At 34.8% G+C, this 15569-nt stretch overlaps 1 protein-coding gene across 1 annotated transcript in view; it reads left to right on the forward strand.

Moving 5' to 3' along the window:
• Positions 1-15569, forward strand: part of KMT2A (lysine methyltransferase 2A) — an 87060-nt gene that overhangs the window by 26959 nt on the left and 44532 nt on the right. Inside the window, exons 3-7 of the mRNA XM_044669609.1 lie at positions 6382-6451; positions 9334-11987; positions 12596-12773; positions 13406-13640; positions 15383-15447. Of these exons, the coding sequence (XP_044525544.1) occupies positions 6382-6451; positions 9334-11987; positions 12596-12773; positions 13406-13640; positions 15383-15447 (3202 nt within the window). The remainder of the gene's footprint in view (positions 1-6381; positions 6452-9333; positions 11988-12595; positions 12774-13405; positions 13641-15382; positions 15448-15569) is intronic.

Raw genomic sequence — 15569 nt, forward strand, 5'->3', positions numbered from 1 at the left:
ATGTCTAATATGTTTAGTACTATTCCTGCATAAATTGACTAGGGTGGAATTATTTTTGCAGTTACAGACTGTCTTTTGAAAATTTGATCTTTTGAAAAATAATACTAAATTTCTCTCTTCATTTAGTCCAGAGGAAAATGGTTAAGCTAACTTAAAAAAAGGAGACTTGGAGAATTTTTCTGATTTGTCTGACCAAATGCTGAACCCCAGAATTCTTTAGAATTTCATTTTATAGAAGGAAATAGAGGTTTTAGGAAGGGGAAAGGGTTCAGTACATTTTATATCATCTTTGCTTTTCTACTCATACCCCATTTAGTACCAATTTTGGGACAGGATATTCTAAGTAGCTATGAAAGCTATTTAAAGAACTATTTAATATCCAGCTTGATGGTCAAGTTTGAGGTTAATTAATCTCAACTAAAAAAATCTGGGAGAAGAGCTTAAAAGAAGGTTTTCTTTTCTCTAGCACCTAGGCATATTCTAAAGTAAAAATTAGGAAAAAAAGATTTGTATGTATATAACAGTTCTCACATCACTGAAGATTAGATGCCTTTCGGTCTTTTCAGAGCTTTTCTGTGGTATTTTTATTTCATGATTCTTCCATTTTAAAATGTTGGAGTTCATTTTTAGTGTATTCATTTATATATCTGGGAGACAGTAGATAGAGAGAATAGAAATAGTTGAATGAAAAATTTACCAACTTCCTGATATTGTAATCTGTACACTGAGGAAACAGGATAGTACTCCATCTAGTATAAAAATGATTCAGGTTTTGGTTATTTGAACTCTCTGATTTATAGTATTATATTGATGCATAATATTGAGGGGCAGGAGGATAGTTTTCCATGAACAGTATTTTATGTAACAGAAAGAAATTGGAGTCTGATAGATGCCTCTGAACTGAACATTTTTTCTTCATAGTGAATTTTATCATCTTACTTTGTTGTGGTTGATGTATTGAGGATATTCATAGATTCAGTCCCTCTTTATAGAGGCCCTGGCTTGTCTAAGATGTTTAAGTGGTACGCTAAGTCAGTCAGAACTAATTAAACCTTTGCTTATGTGTCAGGCACAGTGCTAAAGTTCAGGATACAGGGAAAGATTAGAACAAGGTACTTGCCCTCAAGTAGCTCACACTTTAATGAGGTTATTAATACCAAAAATGTAGTTGGGTTAAGACATTGATCAGCTAAGCCCCTGCAGTGAACCTGAACTAGCAGCACTTTAAAGAAACCATAGACTGTTTGATTTTTGTATTCCCAGGAGCCTATAATGCTGTCTCCTCACTTTTCCCTCCTAGCTTTCTGACCTTTTACAAAGTTCAAATTCCACTTTCTACCAGTAGCCTCTCTGTCTCTCCCACTGCTAATGCCATAATCTTTTTTTTTTTTTTTAATTTTTTTTTTAAAACCCTTGTACTTCGGTGTATTGTCTCATAGGTGGAAGATTGGTAAGGGTGGGCAATGGGGGTCAAGTGACCTGCCCAGGGTCACACAGCTGGGAAGTGGCTGAGGCCGGGTTTGAACCTAGGACCTCCTGTCTCTAGGCCTGACTCTCACTCCACTGAGCTACCCAGCTGCCCCTAATGCCATAATCTTAAGATTATTTCTCATTCTTGTGATATATCTTGTATATACATAGTTATTTTGCATTTGTGTCCTCCAATGGAATGTGAGGTACTTGAAGGCAAGAGTGCTTTACTTTTTATCCCCAATGCTTAGAACAATGCCTGGCATAAAGAGCTCTTAATAAATGTATATTAATGAAGAGCCTAGCATAGTGCCAGCACATGGTAGGTGTTTAATAAATATTTCAAAATTTGATTTCATAGATCTAATTCTAGTTCATTCTTTATAGGATTAATCAAAATAATAATGAATCCATAATTCTTATTGGATGGGGGACAGGAAATGTGAATTATGTGCAAGCATTTTTTTTTAACCGGACCTATAATTTCACTGGTGGAAGGAGATCCTTCTGGTCTACTTCCTCTATGAAAAATCAGTATCCTCTACCACTTTTAGTCTTAGAGTCACCTCTCTAGGCAAATTGTTTATCCATAAATAAAAACCATATGTTCTTATCTTTGATCAGTATTTTAAAATAATAGCTCTTCAAAAGAAAGACTATAAACTGGAAGAATCTTATAAAGCTGATTTTGAAGATGTAAAAAAATTTTTTGCTAACAAGTCTAACACTTTAATCAAAAGAATTTATCAGTGAATATTTGTATGTCATGTGTCAATTCAAGAAAAACAATACATCATCACTTAAAGGCCTATCTCTTACTTTGAATCAGCACTAAAATTCTGATATAAAAACACTTCTTTTAACAGAATTATAAGGTAGTTCTATAGAAAAATGGATATGGAAAAAGTATCTTGGGAATTTGTTCTATAATATCTATTACTTCTCAAAGGGAGAGAGGTAATTAAAAGGAAAGAATTTGAAAGTACATTAAAGTAATTCAGTAGTTTGAACATTTACTCCAAATAAAGGGCAAATTTTACCTAGAAAATAATCCTATATAAAACATTAAAATTTTATTTACCAGTTACTTATAATGATTACTTTTTTAAAAATAAGTTTTATATCTTTATCTCAGTATTATTTTTATTTTTGATGGCAAGAAAATATATAAGAATTTAGTAATCAGATCTTTGTCTATTGAAGAATGAGTTTTAATGGCTCTGTCCTTTCTTTATTTTTTCTCTTACCATATCAGAAGAATGCCTCTTATTGAGGACTTTTAAAGTAGATGTGAGAAAATAGTTCTTTGAACCCAATTCCCAGTCATACTCAATTTTTTGTTTAGCTATGATGTCTCCTTTGCTCCAATTTCAAGCTTATTAAATAAAGCACAGTAAGTAGTATGTTTCATGGTGCCAAACATCGATAATTACACATCCTTTTGTTGTCCATTTTGGTACATTTCTTTTGATTTCTGGGCAAATATTAAGTCTTAGAAAACCAGGACTAATACATTGTTTACAGCTTTCTGGTCACCCACCCTACCCCCCCAGACAGTTCTGGGAATGTGGTAGGAGAGAGATGAGAGAAGCCTTTTGCTCATTGTATACTGCTTTCTGGTCTCTATGTTTTCATCATGGCTTTCCTTAATTTTAAGGGACTAGAATAAAATTGGAAGTTCTTAGAAGACTTGAATTCTTTATCTTAACAGTGGTGGCTTTTGTTTTTAGTTAAGTGATGTGGATTTTTCAAACCAAGATTTTTTTTTTCCTATTTCAAGTAACCAATATTTTAGGTGAAAGAAAAGTTCTTGGTAGAAACAGTCCTTATTAATTGTTTTCTAAATTAGAAGGGGTAGGTGGAGCTAATGTTTAGCTTTCTTTCAACTTAGAATAACTAGCAGGTTTTTTTTTTTAAGCAAAATTAGCAAAATTATAGTTTATCAATAAGAAATGTACTATCTTTTGGAGTACAGCTAATTGAGCTGACAGCATTTTTTGAATGTTTAAAATTGAAATTTAGCATTGGGACAAACATAAGTCTGATATTATAATTGGCAGTGTGTGTTTATGTCTGTTTTTTGGAACATTACACTTCACTTACCTTACTAGTGTGTTAGTGATAGCCTTTAGCATTTCTTGAATGCCTATAGTTGTAGCACTTAATAGTATTAAATTTCGTGTAATTGGCAATGTGTTCCCAGTGATCACAGGGAAATTTCTTGTCTCTGAAATTCATTGATTAGCAGATTTTTTTCATGAATTTAATGGAAAATGTATAGATCAGAAAATTAATTTTGAGCACAAACACAGAAGTTACTGACAACTGAAAATACAGGATAAAAAGCAATATTTGTGTCAGACTGTGGTTCCTGTCATTTTAAATAGCTATTTAAATTTTCTCTATCCCATGAAATCTTTAGTAGAACAAAGTTTCTGGCAATTTTTTATTAAATGTATGCAATTTGGGTAAAAAAATTTATTAGCTTTTGAAATAATATATCATAAGGGATTTTGATGTCATTATTTTTGTTTCAAAAAGTATACTTTGGGTTTATTTCTAAAAATTCATTCCATGTTTTAAACTCTAGAAAGCATGTGAACAACTGCTATAAGTACAAATTGGAACTTGCCTTCCATCTTAGAATCACTGCTGTATATTGGTCCCAAGGCAGAAGGGTGGTAAGAGCTAGGCATTGGGGATTAAGTGGCTTGCCCAAGGTCATACAGCTAGGAAGTATTTGAGATCACATTTGAACCGGGGACTTCTTGTCTCTGGGCTGGGTTCTTCATAACCATATTATTGCCTGAAGCAATGAAAAGTTAAATGACTTTTCCTGGGTCATTCTGCCTGTATATCAGAGGTGGAACTTTCCTTAGTACAGGTCCTCCCAATTTTGAGCCCAGTTCTATCCGTGACCCCAAGCTGCTTTTCATGGATTCATTACCATTAATAATTTTCATTGTATACATATGGTAGTACTTTTGGGTTTCAGTTTCCTTTTAAAATATTGCAATTAAATAGAGTAAAAATATTAAAAACAAATTATTTGTAGACCTTCCATGCTTTATCTCATGTCTGGTTTGAAGACTAGAAGATAGCCTTTTTTTTCTCCTCAAAATAATATTCATAGTGAGAAATTTGAGCAGTTACAATTTATTTAGTGATGAATATAGAAATTGACAAAAAGTGTTCTTTACATTACATAAACTTGGATTTTCAACTGATACAGTCAAACATTCTTAATAGTAAATATTTTAATTTTGTCAAAACACTTTTTAAAAGAATTTTAATATTTTGGAGATGTTATATTTTGTCTTAGTTTAAGTAATTATTGTTTTTACTATGCCACACCTTACAAAGCAAAATATTGAGCCAACCAAATCAGTGAACTGGTATCAATTTTTCCTTTTGTCCCATGACCATTAGAGACTTTAAGGTTGCCATCCATTGTAGTCCTAAATAACCATACCCAATTCCAGCATTGTTGTGAAAAGTCTCAGTCCCTTCCTCCATGGTGAAGAGCATGGAATTTAGGGAAGTGGTGGGAAGAGAAGACAAATTTCTTAAATGAGACTGTTTCCTGGGAAATTTCCTAATCCTGGAGGAAAAAGACTTTTTAGAACACTTTGCCTTTTGCAGAGACTTGGTTCAAAATTATTTTCCTCATCAGAAAATTTTTATATTTAGAATAGATGTCCCTCATTATTTAAATTTGTCTTATAAAATATTTCTACTCGAAAAATGATTAAAACAATCAGTCCCTAAACTTTTGGCTTTAACTGAGTAAACAACTTATCAAAAACATATGTATTGATGTCCTGAAGTTGTGCTTTAGTTGGAATAGAGGTTGGAGAAAAATCTCTTCTCTGTTCCCTGGTTTGCTTTTTCTAGTATAGTTTTGTTTTTGGACTTAAGAAGTTTACTTCTATATCTATAAAAATCTGTTAACCACTAGTGTTAGTAGTGAATTTCTACTAATAATTTTGCCTAAATAGAGCCCATTTTACATTTCTTGAACATTGGTCAATGTCAGACAGACCAAAGAATGTATACTTTGGTATCCCAAAGTAGGAGTTTGTACATTTTGGAATCTCTAGTACTAGTGAAAACGAGAAATTGACCCCAAACTATTGTTTTAGTGCAATGTTTCATTCTCTATATAGTCAAATTATTATTCCTTCCAGAAATGCTGCTACCTGCCTTTACATTTCTTTTCACAAAGCATTTTTAGATGAATTGAATATTGAAATTCAATAAATCTCAAATAATTGGAAATCATCTCTAATGCTGTCAGATCATGTGTTATGGAATTGACAACCATAACAATTTTCTTGCTATCAGTGTTTAGTAGGAAAGGTACTAATATTTATTTTATTCCTTATATATGTCTTTAGGGCTTAGTCCTTTTGAAACTTACTTGTGTGAATTTAATAGGATTGGATCTTTCTGCTTTTTTAATGATTCACTTACTTGGATTAATTAAAGTATTTTTATTGTATTGGATTATATGTGCAGGTTTAAATACAGAACTTCACCCTGTGAATCATGTACTAAGGATGATATTTTAATGCATTGTTTAGTTGTTACATAGCTCCCATCTGGCTGTAACAAAGGCTTATTGCTGAATCCTTCTATTTCAATACCAGTTATTCCTTTTAGCAAACATTTATTAAATACCTACTATGTGCAAGACATTACTAGAAGTATAAAGACAAAAATTAAATCATCCCCTGCCCTCAAGGAACTTACATTTTATTAGTTATTTTTCAAGTGTCATCCTAAAATAATAATTATTGTGCAGTGGCTCTATTTCCAAGTTCACTTGTTTCTCATTTGGACTATTCTATGGGATGTATTCAAATTCTGTGCCTTTACTTCTGATTTTAAAATAATTTTCCTTTGTTGTAGGATGAGCAGTTCTTAGGTTTTGGCTCAGATGAAGAAGTCAAAGTGCGAAGTCCCACAAGGTCTCCTTCAGGTATGGCCAGCTAAGCAAATGGTGTGTTTGAATTTTAGACCATCAGGGTTTTGTGATTTTTTTTACCTTGCTTTTATCTGCCTTTTAAGAGATACTTCCTTAAGCTTTTTATATGTATCTTTCACACTGATTGGGGGAACAATCTAAGAGCTATTATTACTCAAGTGCTTCTTTTATATACTGCCAGACCCCATTTTATTAATTCATTAGGTTTTTTGCTCTGTGAAACAAAACAGTGTGAAGCATGTCTTGAATGGCATGGGAATCTGTTGGAGAAAGAGAATTGTCAAGAATATCTTTAGATTTATACAAGGAATGCTCTTCTGTGAAAATGATTTAAGGGATAGCTTTTTATAGGCAAATTTTTGTTTACTATTGAAATGCTAGTCTCTGACTTTTACCCCAAGTGCAGTTTCTGAGTCTTAAAATGTATAAAGTTAATATTCTTTTTTTTAAAGTTACTATTCTTTACTATTGGCCTAGAGCATAATAAGAAACAGCAAGATTAGATTCAAATGAAAAGAGTCTAAATGAAATTAAATTCCATGTATTAGAAACATTTTTCATATTCTTTTAAACAAAAATAGCTAGAATTAGACCTGAGCTTTTGGATTTCATCAGGAAGACTCAAACTTTATTTTTTGAGAAGAAAAATTGAAGTAATAATGAATGGCTTATACAATGCTATCATGTGAATGAAAGAAGTATATTCTTTTAGAAATTAAATTATTCCTCAACTATATTCTTTTGCTATTTTTCTCTCCTGTATTTTGGTATTCTCTTCCTCTGTAAAGGTTGAAAATCTCAGGAAATATGAAGTTATTAGTTATTGTCATTGAATCATTTCTTGCACATCACTCACATTTAAATTTTGTCCTAAGAATGTCATGATCACTATATAGTAAACTAACAAAATTCCTAGAACTCAAATTTACAGGGTAATAGATTTGAAATGGTGATGCTTTGGATTTCTTTGTAAGGTATTTGAATGAGACAGATGACAGTTATATCTAAGCACTAACCCAATAGTTGGTTCTTTTCAGAGACAGTAGTCATGGAATCTTAGAGCTGAAAAAGGGGTCAATATTGCAGTCTAAATATCTTATTTAGATGTTTAGATGAAGAAATTGAAACCTAGAGACATTATGTGATTTGCCTAAGCTTCCCCACATTTATTTAGTAATAGAGCTGAGTACCCAGGATTCTTGACTCATTTTCTTTACTTATTTGCCTAGCACAGATTAAACACTTCATGATTGACATATAAGACCTTAATGGATACCCATTTTTAATAGTCTTAACTAAGGAGTTCCTTTTTATAGTTAAACAGAATAAGAGAGCTCACAACGCCATTTGAATGGTCAGCTTCAACGCTATCACAGTCATTTGTTTTGTTTGTGTTTTTTTGACTAGTTTTCTTTTGATAGTTCATAATAATTGTCCATTTCAAGAAGATTTCCTCTAAATTTTTTATCTTTCTCTGAAAGATTTGGGTCTTGTTTTCTCTTAGAATAGAGCATTATAGATATAACTCCTTAATGTAAGAGTGAAACCCACCTCCCTGCCATTTTCTACTTTTATTACATTAGTCCTCATTAGCAGCCAATTAAATTTGATTGTGAGTCCCTTAATCTTTTGTGTATAGGGGAAAATATTATGAGTTAATGGGTGAGAAAGGCATTTATATTTATAAGACTTAGTAACTAGACCAGTATGGATTTATGTTTTAATAGATTAGTTCTGTGGTCTAATGGGTGTTCATCCCTTTTTTACCCCATAAAGAAAGATTTTGGATCCTAGAATATCTTCATTTCTGTTAGTCTTGGAAAAAAATAGTTATATATTGTTTGATTAATTTTTTTTAAATGCTGGCTTGTAAATGAAGTACTTCAGAAAAGGGGTAACTGGAGGAGCTTTTTTTTTTTCTTTTTTAACTTGCTCCTGATAAATAGGCAAATTTAGCTAATCCAAATTGACAAAATCTTTTCATTTGGATTAAAAGAAATTTGATTTAGTTAGTGGCTGATTTACTCCTGATGACAAACTGGTAGTTAAAGATATTTTTTTTTTACTGGGATAGTTGACTATGCTAGGCCGAGAACCTCAGCATAGTAGAGTAAATTAGTGGACTTAACTGTTTCACTTAAACTTCCTTATTAGAGTACATACCATTGAGTTCAGTGGTCTTATTTTGGTGTCTTTTGAATGTATTTCTAACATCATTTTGCTTCAGCAGAACAAGTTTTTGAGAAATACGTACTGTAGGAGGGGAAGACTGTAGGCTACAAGTTATTGATAGAGCTACCTAGAAGTCTTAGGTATTAGTCCTATGTGTTCATTTGGGGAATAATAGAACTTATTGATAAAAGCTTGTCTCCATACCCTTGATATAATTATTACTTATATAAGTAAATTCATTCACTAATATTCTCAAAAAAAGAAAAGAAAGAATTGTTATGAATTAGTGAAAAATGTCTTAAATTTTGGTCTTTGTATGCTGGAATTTAGAGAGAACAGATTTTTAAGTCCTTCTCTTCTTAGGATAAATGTTTCTCTTATTCATCTGAAGTTCTAGGAAAACTAGTCTTGTAGGGTTACATCGAAAAAATGTATTGCTTTTTTAATTTTATTTTTACTTGAAAAAGTAAAAAGTTATTTTACTTCATTCCTTTAAAGTTAATTTTGAGAAGAAAGAAAATCTTAGCCACAAATAAAGTTCTTTATTGGATGTTAGAACCAAAAGGGATACAATATAAAATGGAGTCCTTTTCCTTTTGCATATATATATGGCTTATGTTAAATTCATATGCACTTAGCTAAGGCCAGTCAATTGGAATTACAAGGCTAAATGTATGCTCTTCATTGTTTGATTCTATATACAGTTAAATCTAGTCCTCGAAAACCTCGTGGGAGACCCAGAAGTATCTCTGACCGAAATTCAACTGTCCTGTCAGATTCTTCACCTGTGTTTTCCCCTCTAAACAAACCAGAGACTAAATCTGGAGAGAAAATAAAGAAGAAAGATTCTAAAAGTGGAGAAAAGAGAAGAGGAAGACCTCCAACCCTTAGCAGTGTCAAATTCAAATTATCACAAGGAAAGGACATATCGGACTTATCAAAGGGGAGCAAAGAAGATACCTTAAAAAAAATTAAACGGACACCTTCTGCTACATTTCAGCATGCAGCAAAAATTAAAAAGTTGAGAGCTGGCAAACTCTCCCCTCTCAAGTCTAAGTTTAAAGCAGGAAAGCTTCAAATTGGGAGGAAAGGGGTACAGATTGTCCGACGGAGAGGAAGGCCTCCATCAACAGAAAGGATAAAGACAGATTCAGTACCTCTCATTAACTCTCAACTGGAAAAGCCCCAAAGGGTCCGGAAAGAGAAGGATGGTACACCACCACTCACAAAAGAAGAAAAGACGGCTGTCAGACAGAGCCCTCGAAGGATTAAACCTGTTAGGATTATTCCTTCCACCAAAAGGACAGATGCAACAATTGCTAAGCAACTCTTGCAGAGGGCAAAAAAAGGAGCTCAAAAAAAGATTGAGAAAGAAGCAGCTCAGCTGCAAGGAAGAAAGGTGAAAACACAGGTCAAAAATATCCGACAGTTCATCATGCCTGTCGTCAGCGCTATCTCCTCACGGATCATTAAAACCCCTCGGCGGTTTATTGAGGATGAAGATTATGACCCTCCAATTAAAATTGCTCGACTAGAGTCTACACCAAACAGTAGATTCAGTGCCACATCCTGTGGATCCTCTGAAAAATCAAGTGCAGCTTCTCAGCACTCTTCTCAGATGTCTTCAGACTCTTCTCGATCTAGCAGTCCTAGTGTTGATACGTCCACAGATTCTCAGGCCTCTGAGGAGATGCAGGCACTTTCTGAAGAACGGAGCAATACTCCAGATGTACATGCTCCATTACCTATTTCTCAATCCCCAGAAAATGATAACAGTGATAGGAGGAGTAGAAGGTTTTCAATCTCAGAGAGAAGCTTTGGGTCTAGAGCTTCTAAGAAATTATCAACCTTGCAAAGTGCCCCCCAGCAACAAACCTCTTCCTCTCCACCTCCACCATTACTCACTCCACCACCACCACTACAACCAGCTTCCAGTATTCCTGACCACACACCTTGGCTTATGCCTCCAACAATCCCCTTAGCATCACCTTTTTTGCCTGCCTCTGCTGCTCCCATACAAGAGAAACGAAAGTCTATTTTACGAGAACCAACATTCAGGTGGACCTCTCTAAAGCATTCTCGGTCAGAGCCACAGTACTTTTCCTCAGCGAAGTATGCCAAAGAAGGTCTTATCCGAAAACCCATATTTGATAACTTTCGACCCCCTCCACTGACTCCTGAGGATGTTGGTTTTGCTTCTGGTTTTTCAACATCTGGTTCCACTGCTCCAGCTCAGCTATTTTCAGCACTCCATTCTGGAACTAGGTTTGATATGCACAAAAGAAGTCCTCTTCTAAGAGCTCCCAGATTCACTCCAAGTGAGGCCCACTCCAGAATCTTTGAGTCAGTAACTTTGCCTAGTAATCGAACATCTGCTGGAACTTCATCTACAGGGGTATCTAATAGAAAAAGGAAAAGAAGGGTGTTCAGCCCTATCAGATCTGAACCAAGATCTCCTTCTCATTCCATGAGGACAAGAAGTGGAAGGCTTAGTACTTCTGAGCTATCACCTCTCACCCCACCATCTTCTGTCTCTTCCTCATTAAGCATTTCTGTTAGCCCTCTTGCCACTAGTGCCTTAAACCCAACTTTTGCTTTTCCTTCCCATTCCCTGACACAGTCTGGGGAATCTTCGGAGAAAAATCAGAGACCAAGGAAGCAGACTAGCACTCCAGCAGAGCCATTCTCATCCAGTAGTCCTACTCCTCTCTTCCCCTGGTTCACGCACACCTCTCAGACAGAAAGAGGGAGAAACAAAGACAGGGCCACTGAGGAACTGTCCAAAGAGCGAGATGTTGACAAGAGTATGGAGAAGGACAAAAACAGAGAGAGAGACCGGGAGAGGGAAAAAGAGAACAAGCGGGAATCAAGGAAAGAAAAAAGGAAAAAGGGGTCAGAAATTCAGAGTAGCTCTGCTTTGTTTCCCATAGGTAGAGTTTCCAAAGAGAAGGTTGTTGAAGATGTTGCCACTTCATCTTCCGCCAAAAAAGCTGCAGGGCGGAAGAAATCCTCATCACTTGATCCTGGGACAGACATTGCCACTGTAGCTCTTGGGGATACAACAGCTGTCAAAACCAAAATACTTGTTAAGAAAGGGAAAGGGAGCCTTGATAAAACCAATTTGGACCTTGCCCCTGCTGCACCATCCCTGGAGAAGGAGAAAGCACTCTGTCTTTCTGCTTCTTCATCAAGCACTGTTAAACATTCCACTTCCTCCATTGGCTCCATGTTGGCTCAGGCAGACAAACTTCCAGTGGCTGACAAAAGAGTAGCCAGCCTTTTGAGAAAGGCCAAAGCCCAGCTTTATAAAATTGAGAAAAGCAAGACTCTCAAGCAAGCTGACCAGCCCAAAGCACAGGTATTATTTTCATCTTATCTATAAGACAATTTCTCAAAGCAATTTTGAAGTTGTATTTTGCAGTAAAACTAGTATAATTGTGACACCCGAAAAGAGGAGTGCGGGCTCTTTTTACTCTGAGTAATGATTATAGCAACAGATAACAGATGGTTGTAAAATTTAAGTAATAAGCACTCAAGCAGAAGTTGAGGGGGAGAAAAGCTATAGAATTTAGTTCAAGATGGAGTAGATGTTTTCTTTTAAAAAATAAATACAGTAGAAGGACTGTTAGTATCTCTGACTAAGAATGGTGAGTTGTACCTGACCTTGAATGTCTTGAGAACAAACCTTTATGATCTTTAGATTTAGTGTTTTTGAATTTGGGGCCACATTTGCATTCTGCCAATTGAGTGTTTCTATAATAAGCATGATGGATTTCTGTAGTGGGATTAGAGGCTATTTATTAGATTGTGGGTTTATAAACTTTTGAGTAAAACATGTATTTTTGACCTTGCCTGCTGATTTTTAGAAAAACCAGTCCATTAAGAGCAGTGATTTTACCTATTGTGTTGTCAACATGTAACTTAAAAGTTTTAGAAACTTACCTTTTTTTTTTATCTCAAATGTAGGGTCAAGAAAGTGATTCATCAGAGACGTCTGTTCGAGGACCCCGGATAAAACATGTTTGTAGAAGGGCTGCCGTTGCTCTTGGCCGAAAGCGAGCAGTATTTCCTGATGACATGCCCACCCTGAGTGCCTTACCATGGGAAGAACGAGAAAAGATTTTGTCTTCCATGGGAAATGATGGTAAGTATAAGATCTTGTCAAGCTTGGAATCTGTTAATTGATATTTAAACTAGATCAGAATCTTGAGAATGTGTAAAAATATGTCCTTTGTATCATTATCATGAAATTTCTAGAAAGCTGGTCTTATATAATTTTTATAGCTTAAAGCAGTGATTCTTAATCTTGGGTCCATGAATTTGTGTTTTAAAATTTTTAATTATTTTAATATAATTGGTTTCTTTGTAATCTTGTATATTTTATGCATTTAAAAACATTTGTCTGAGAGGGCTCCATAGCCTTCATCAGATTGCCAAAGAATTCCATAACGTAAAAAGGTTAAGAACCCCCTGGATTAAAATAACTTTTTTTTATAGTGATTCTTTTTCTGCATTTGCCAGAGCTAGTTTATTCACATATGGTCAAAGTTCTTGTGTTCATTTAAAAAAGTGTCTTGATTAAAAAAAAAAGTTTTTTTAAGTTTGAAAGAATGTTATTTTATGAAAACTTTGACTTGTCCATCTAAATGTTTTTCATTAGAAAATATTTTTCTGCACTATGATTTTAAAATAGCCATTTCCTAGTAGTATGAATTTTTAAGGGAGTTTTAGAAATTATTTCCCAATGTCTAAGAACTAATATACTTTCTTTGGCAGATAAGTCATCAATTGCCGGCTCAGAAGATGCAGAACCTCTTGCTCCACCCATTAAGCCAATTAAGCCCGTCACCAGGAACAAGGCACCTCAAGAACCTCCAGTGAAGAAAGGACGACGATCCAGGAGATGTGGGCAGTGCCCAGGCTGTCAGGTGCCTGAAGACTGTGGTGTCTGTACTAATTGCCTAGATAAACCCAAATTTGGTGGCCGCAACATAAAGAAGCAATGCTGCAAGTGAGTGGGTATTCTATTTCAAGGATTTAAACCCTGTATATTGTTGGTTCTGATTTTGAATGGACAATAGCATTTCTTAACTTCGGCAGGCAGAACCAGAAAGGTCCTGAAGTTTGTGTTGAAGCAAATTGGGTTGGAGATTAGTTAGAGGGTGTGGATTTTAAGAATTAGAATGAGAGGTGTTAATTGGTAATATTGGAGTAGAGAAGGGTGCTAGATTGTGAAGTAGGCAGGAGAATGGTTTCACAAGAACAGATCCATCATGTAGGTCACAGTGGCCATTTATTATGTCAGTTGAAACTACTGTAATTTGTCTTATGGTATTATTAGTTATATATAGATTATATATCTAGGAAATTTGGGATATGTTCTATAAAAATTGCTTTCTTTGCTCCCTACCCTCACCTATCACATCTCTTTCTAAGGAGTATTTTCATATGCACTTCAATACATAATAGTGATCTTTACCATATTTGTACTCCCTCTACAAGTTTAGATTGTACAAGATTAGATCACTTTCCAAGACTGCCAGCCTGATTAATGTCTGAAAGCAAGGGAAAATGGCAAAAAAAAATTTGGTAATAGAAATTTTGGCAATATTTACAAAGCATATCTATATGATTTATTGTATTGCCTACATCTTCATAAGAATAGTCTCTTACAGAAAATCTTACATAGTCTCAGCTTTACCTGGTTTTATGCAAGGATTACATCCTTATCTCCTCTAGTCAAAACAGAAAGAAATGATAAGCAAATCCTAGCTCAGCAGATCATTAAATGACAAAATTACAGAAAAGGAGTTGAAATGAGTTCAATGCAATATGAAGACTCTGAAGCAAGTCATTCAGCATTAAGTGTTTATACTAGGCACCATGCAAAGCAACGACGGTTCCTTTCCTGAAGGAACTTGTGTTCTAGTGGGGGAAACGACACACAAACCATTTGGTACATGCAAAAATACAGAGTAATTAGAAGTACAGAAAAAGAGTTTAGTATTTGTGGGGCTTGTGAGAGCCTCCTACAGAAAGTGATATTTGAGTTGAGCCTTAAACCTGGAATTCTAAGATGTGGAGAGAGGAGACAGAGCATCATGGGAGTTAGCCAGTATAAAGTCACAGAGATGGGACAAGGGTAGGGTTATGTTGGAGAAATGCTAACTAGATCTTTATGGCTAGATTGTATAAAATGGAAGACAGAAAAACTAGGAAGGAGGAATTATGTTGTGAAAAGTCAGAAAAAATACTTTTAGAATTAGAATGGCAGATAAGGAATCTGTTTTATAATTCCCAGTTTATTTGGAGTTCAGAATATGACTAAAAAAGTAAATCACAAGGGAGTAGTGCTAAATTTTATTGCCAGCATTGTTCACCTACTTCTAGCTAATTCGGTTCTATGATATTCAATTGTACATCTACCCCAGTGAATACCTGTTCTGAATTGGAAAAATAGGCTGGAATTTGCATACCTTTTAATTCTAAGAAGTTAATTGAGTTGACTTGGGTATCCTTGAGGGCTGAGATCTAAACTGAATTATAACTTAGTTCTTTTGGATTCAGAGTAGCTCCTTTCTTAACCTTTCACAATAAGCTTTGCTCCAGTTGAATTTGAAGTAGATCTAGAGTTCTCTGGCTCAGATGTTCTTGAGGGCAAATTGATGTATCTATTTTGATTAGCCTTCCAACTGTTTACTTGTTTGTCTTTTCTAAGTAACTTGTCTTCTGGTCTATCTCTTGTTACTCTAGGATGAGGAAATGCCAGAACTTACAGTGGATGCCTTCCAAAGCCTACCTGCAGAAGCAAGCTAAAGGTAGATCTATTAACAAGAACCTCTTAAAACATCTGCTAATACAATGCAGTGTATTTCTGTATAAATCTCATGGTTAGCAATGGGGTTAAAATATGAGACCTTTTTTTCTTTATAGTTCATTC

Source organism: Gracilinanus agilis, chromosome 3, assembly GCF_016433145.1.
Source record: "Gracilinanus agilis isolate LMUSP501 chromosome 3, AgileGrace, whole genome shotgun sequence".
NCBI classification, from domain to species: Eukaryota; Metazoa; Chordata; class Mammalia; order Didelphimorphia; family Didelphidae; genus Gracilinanus; species Gracilinanus agilis.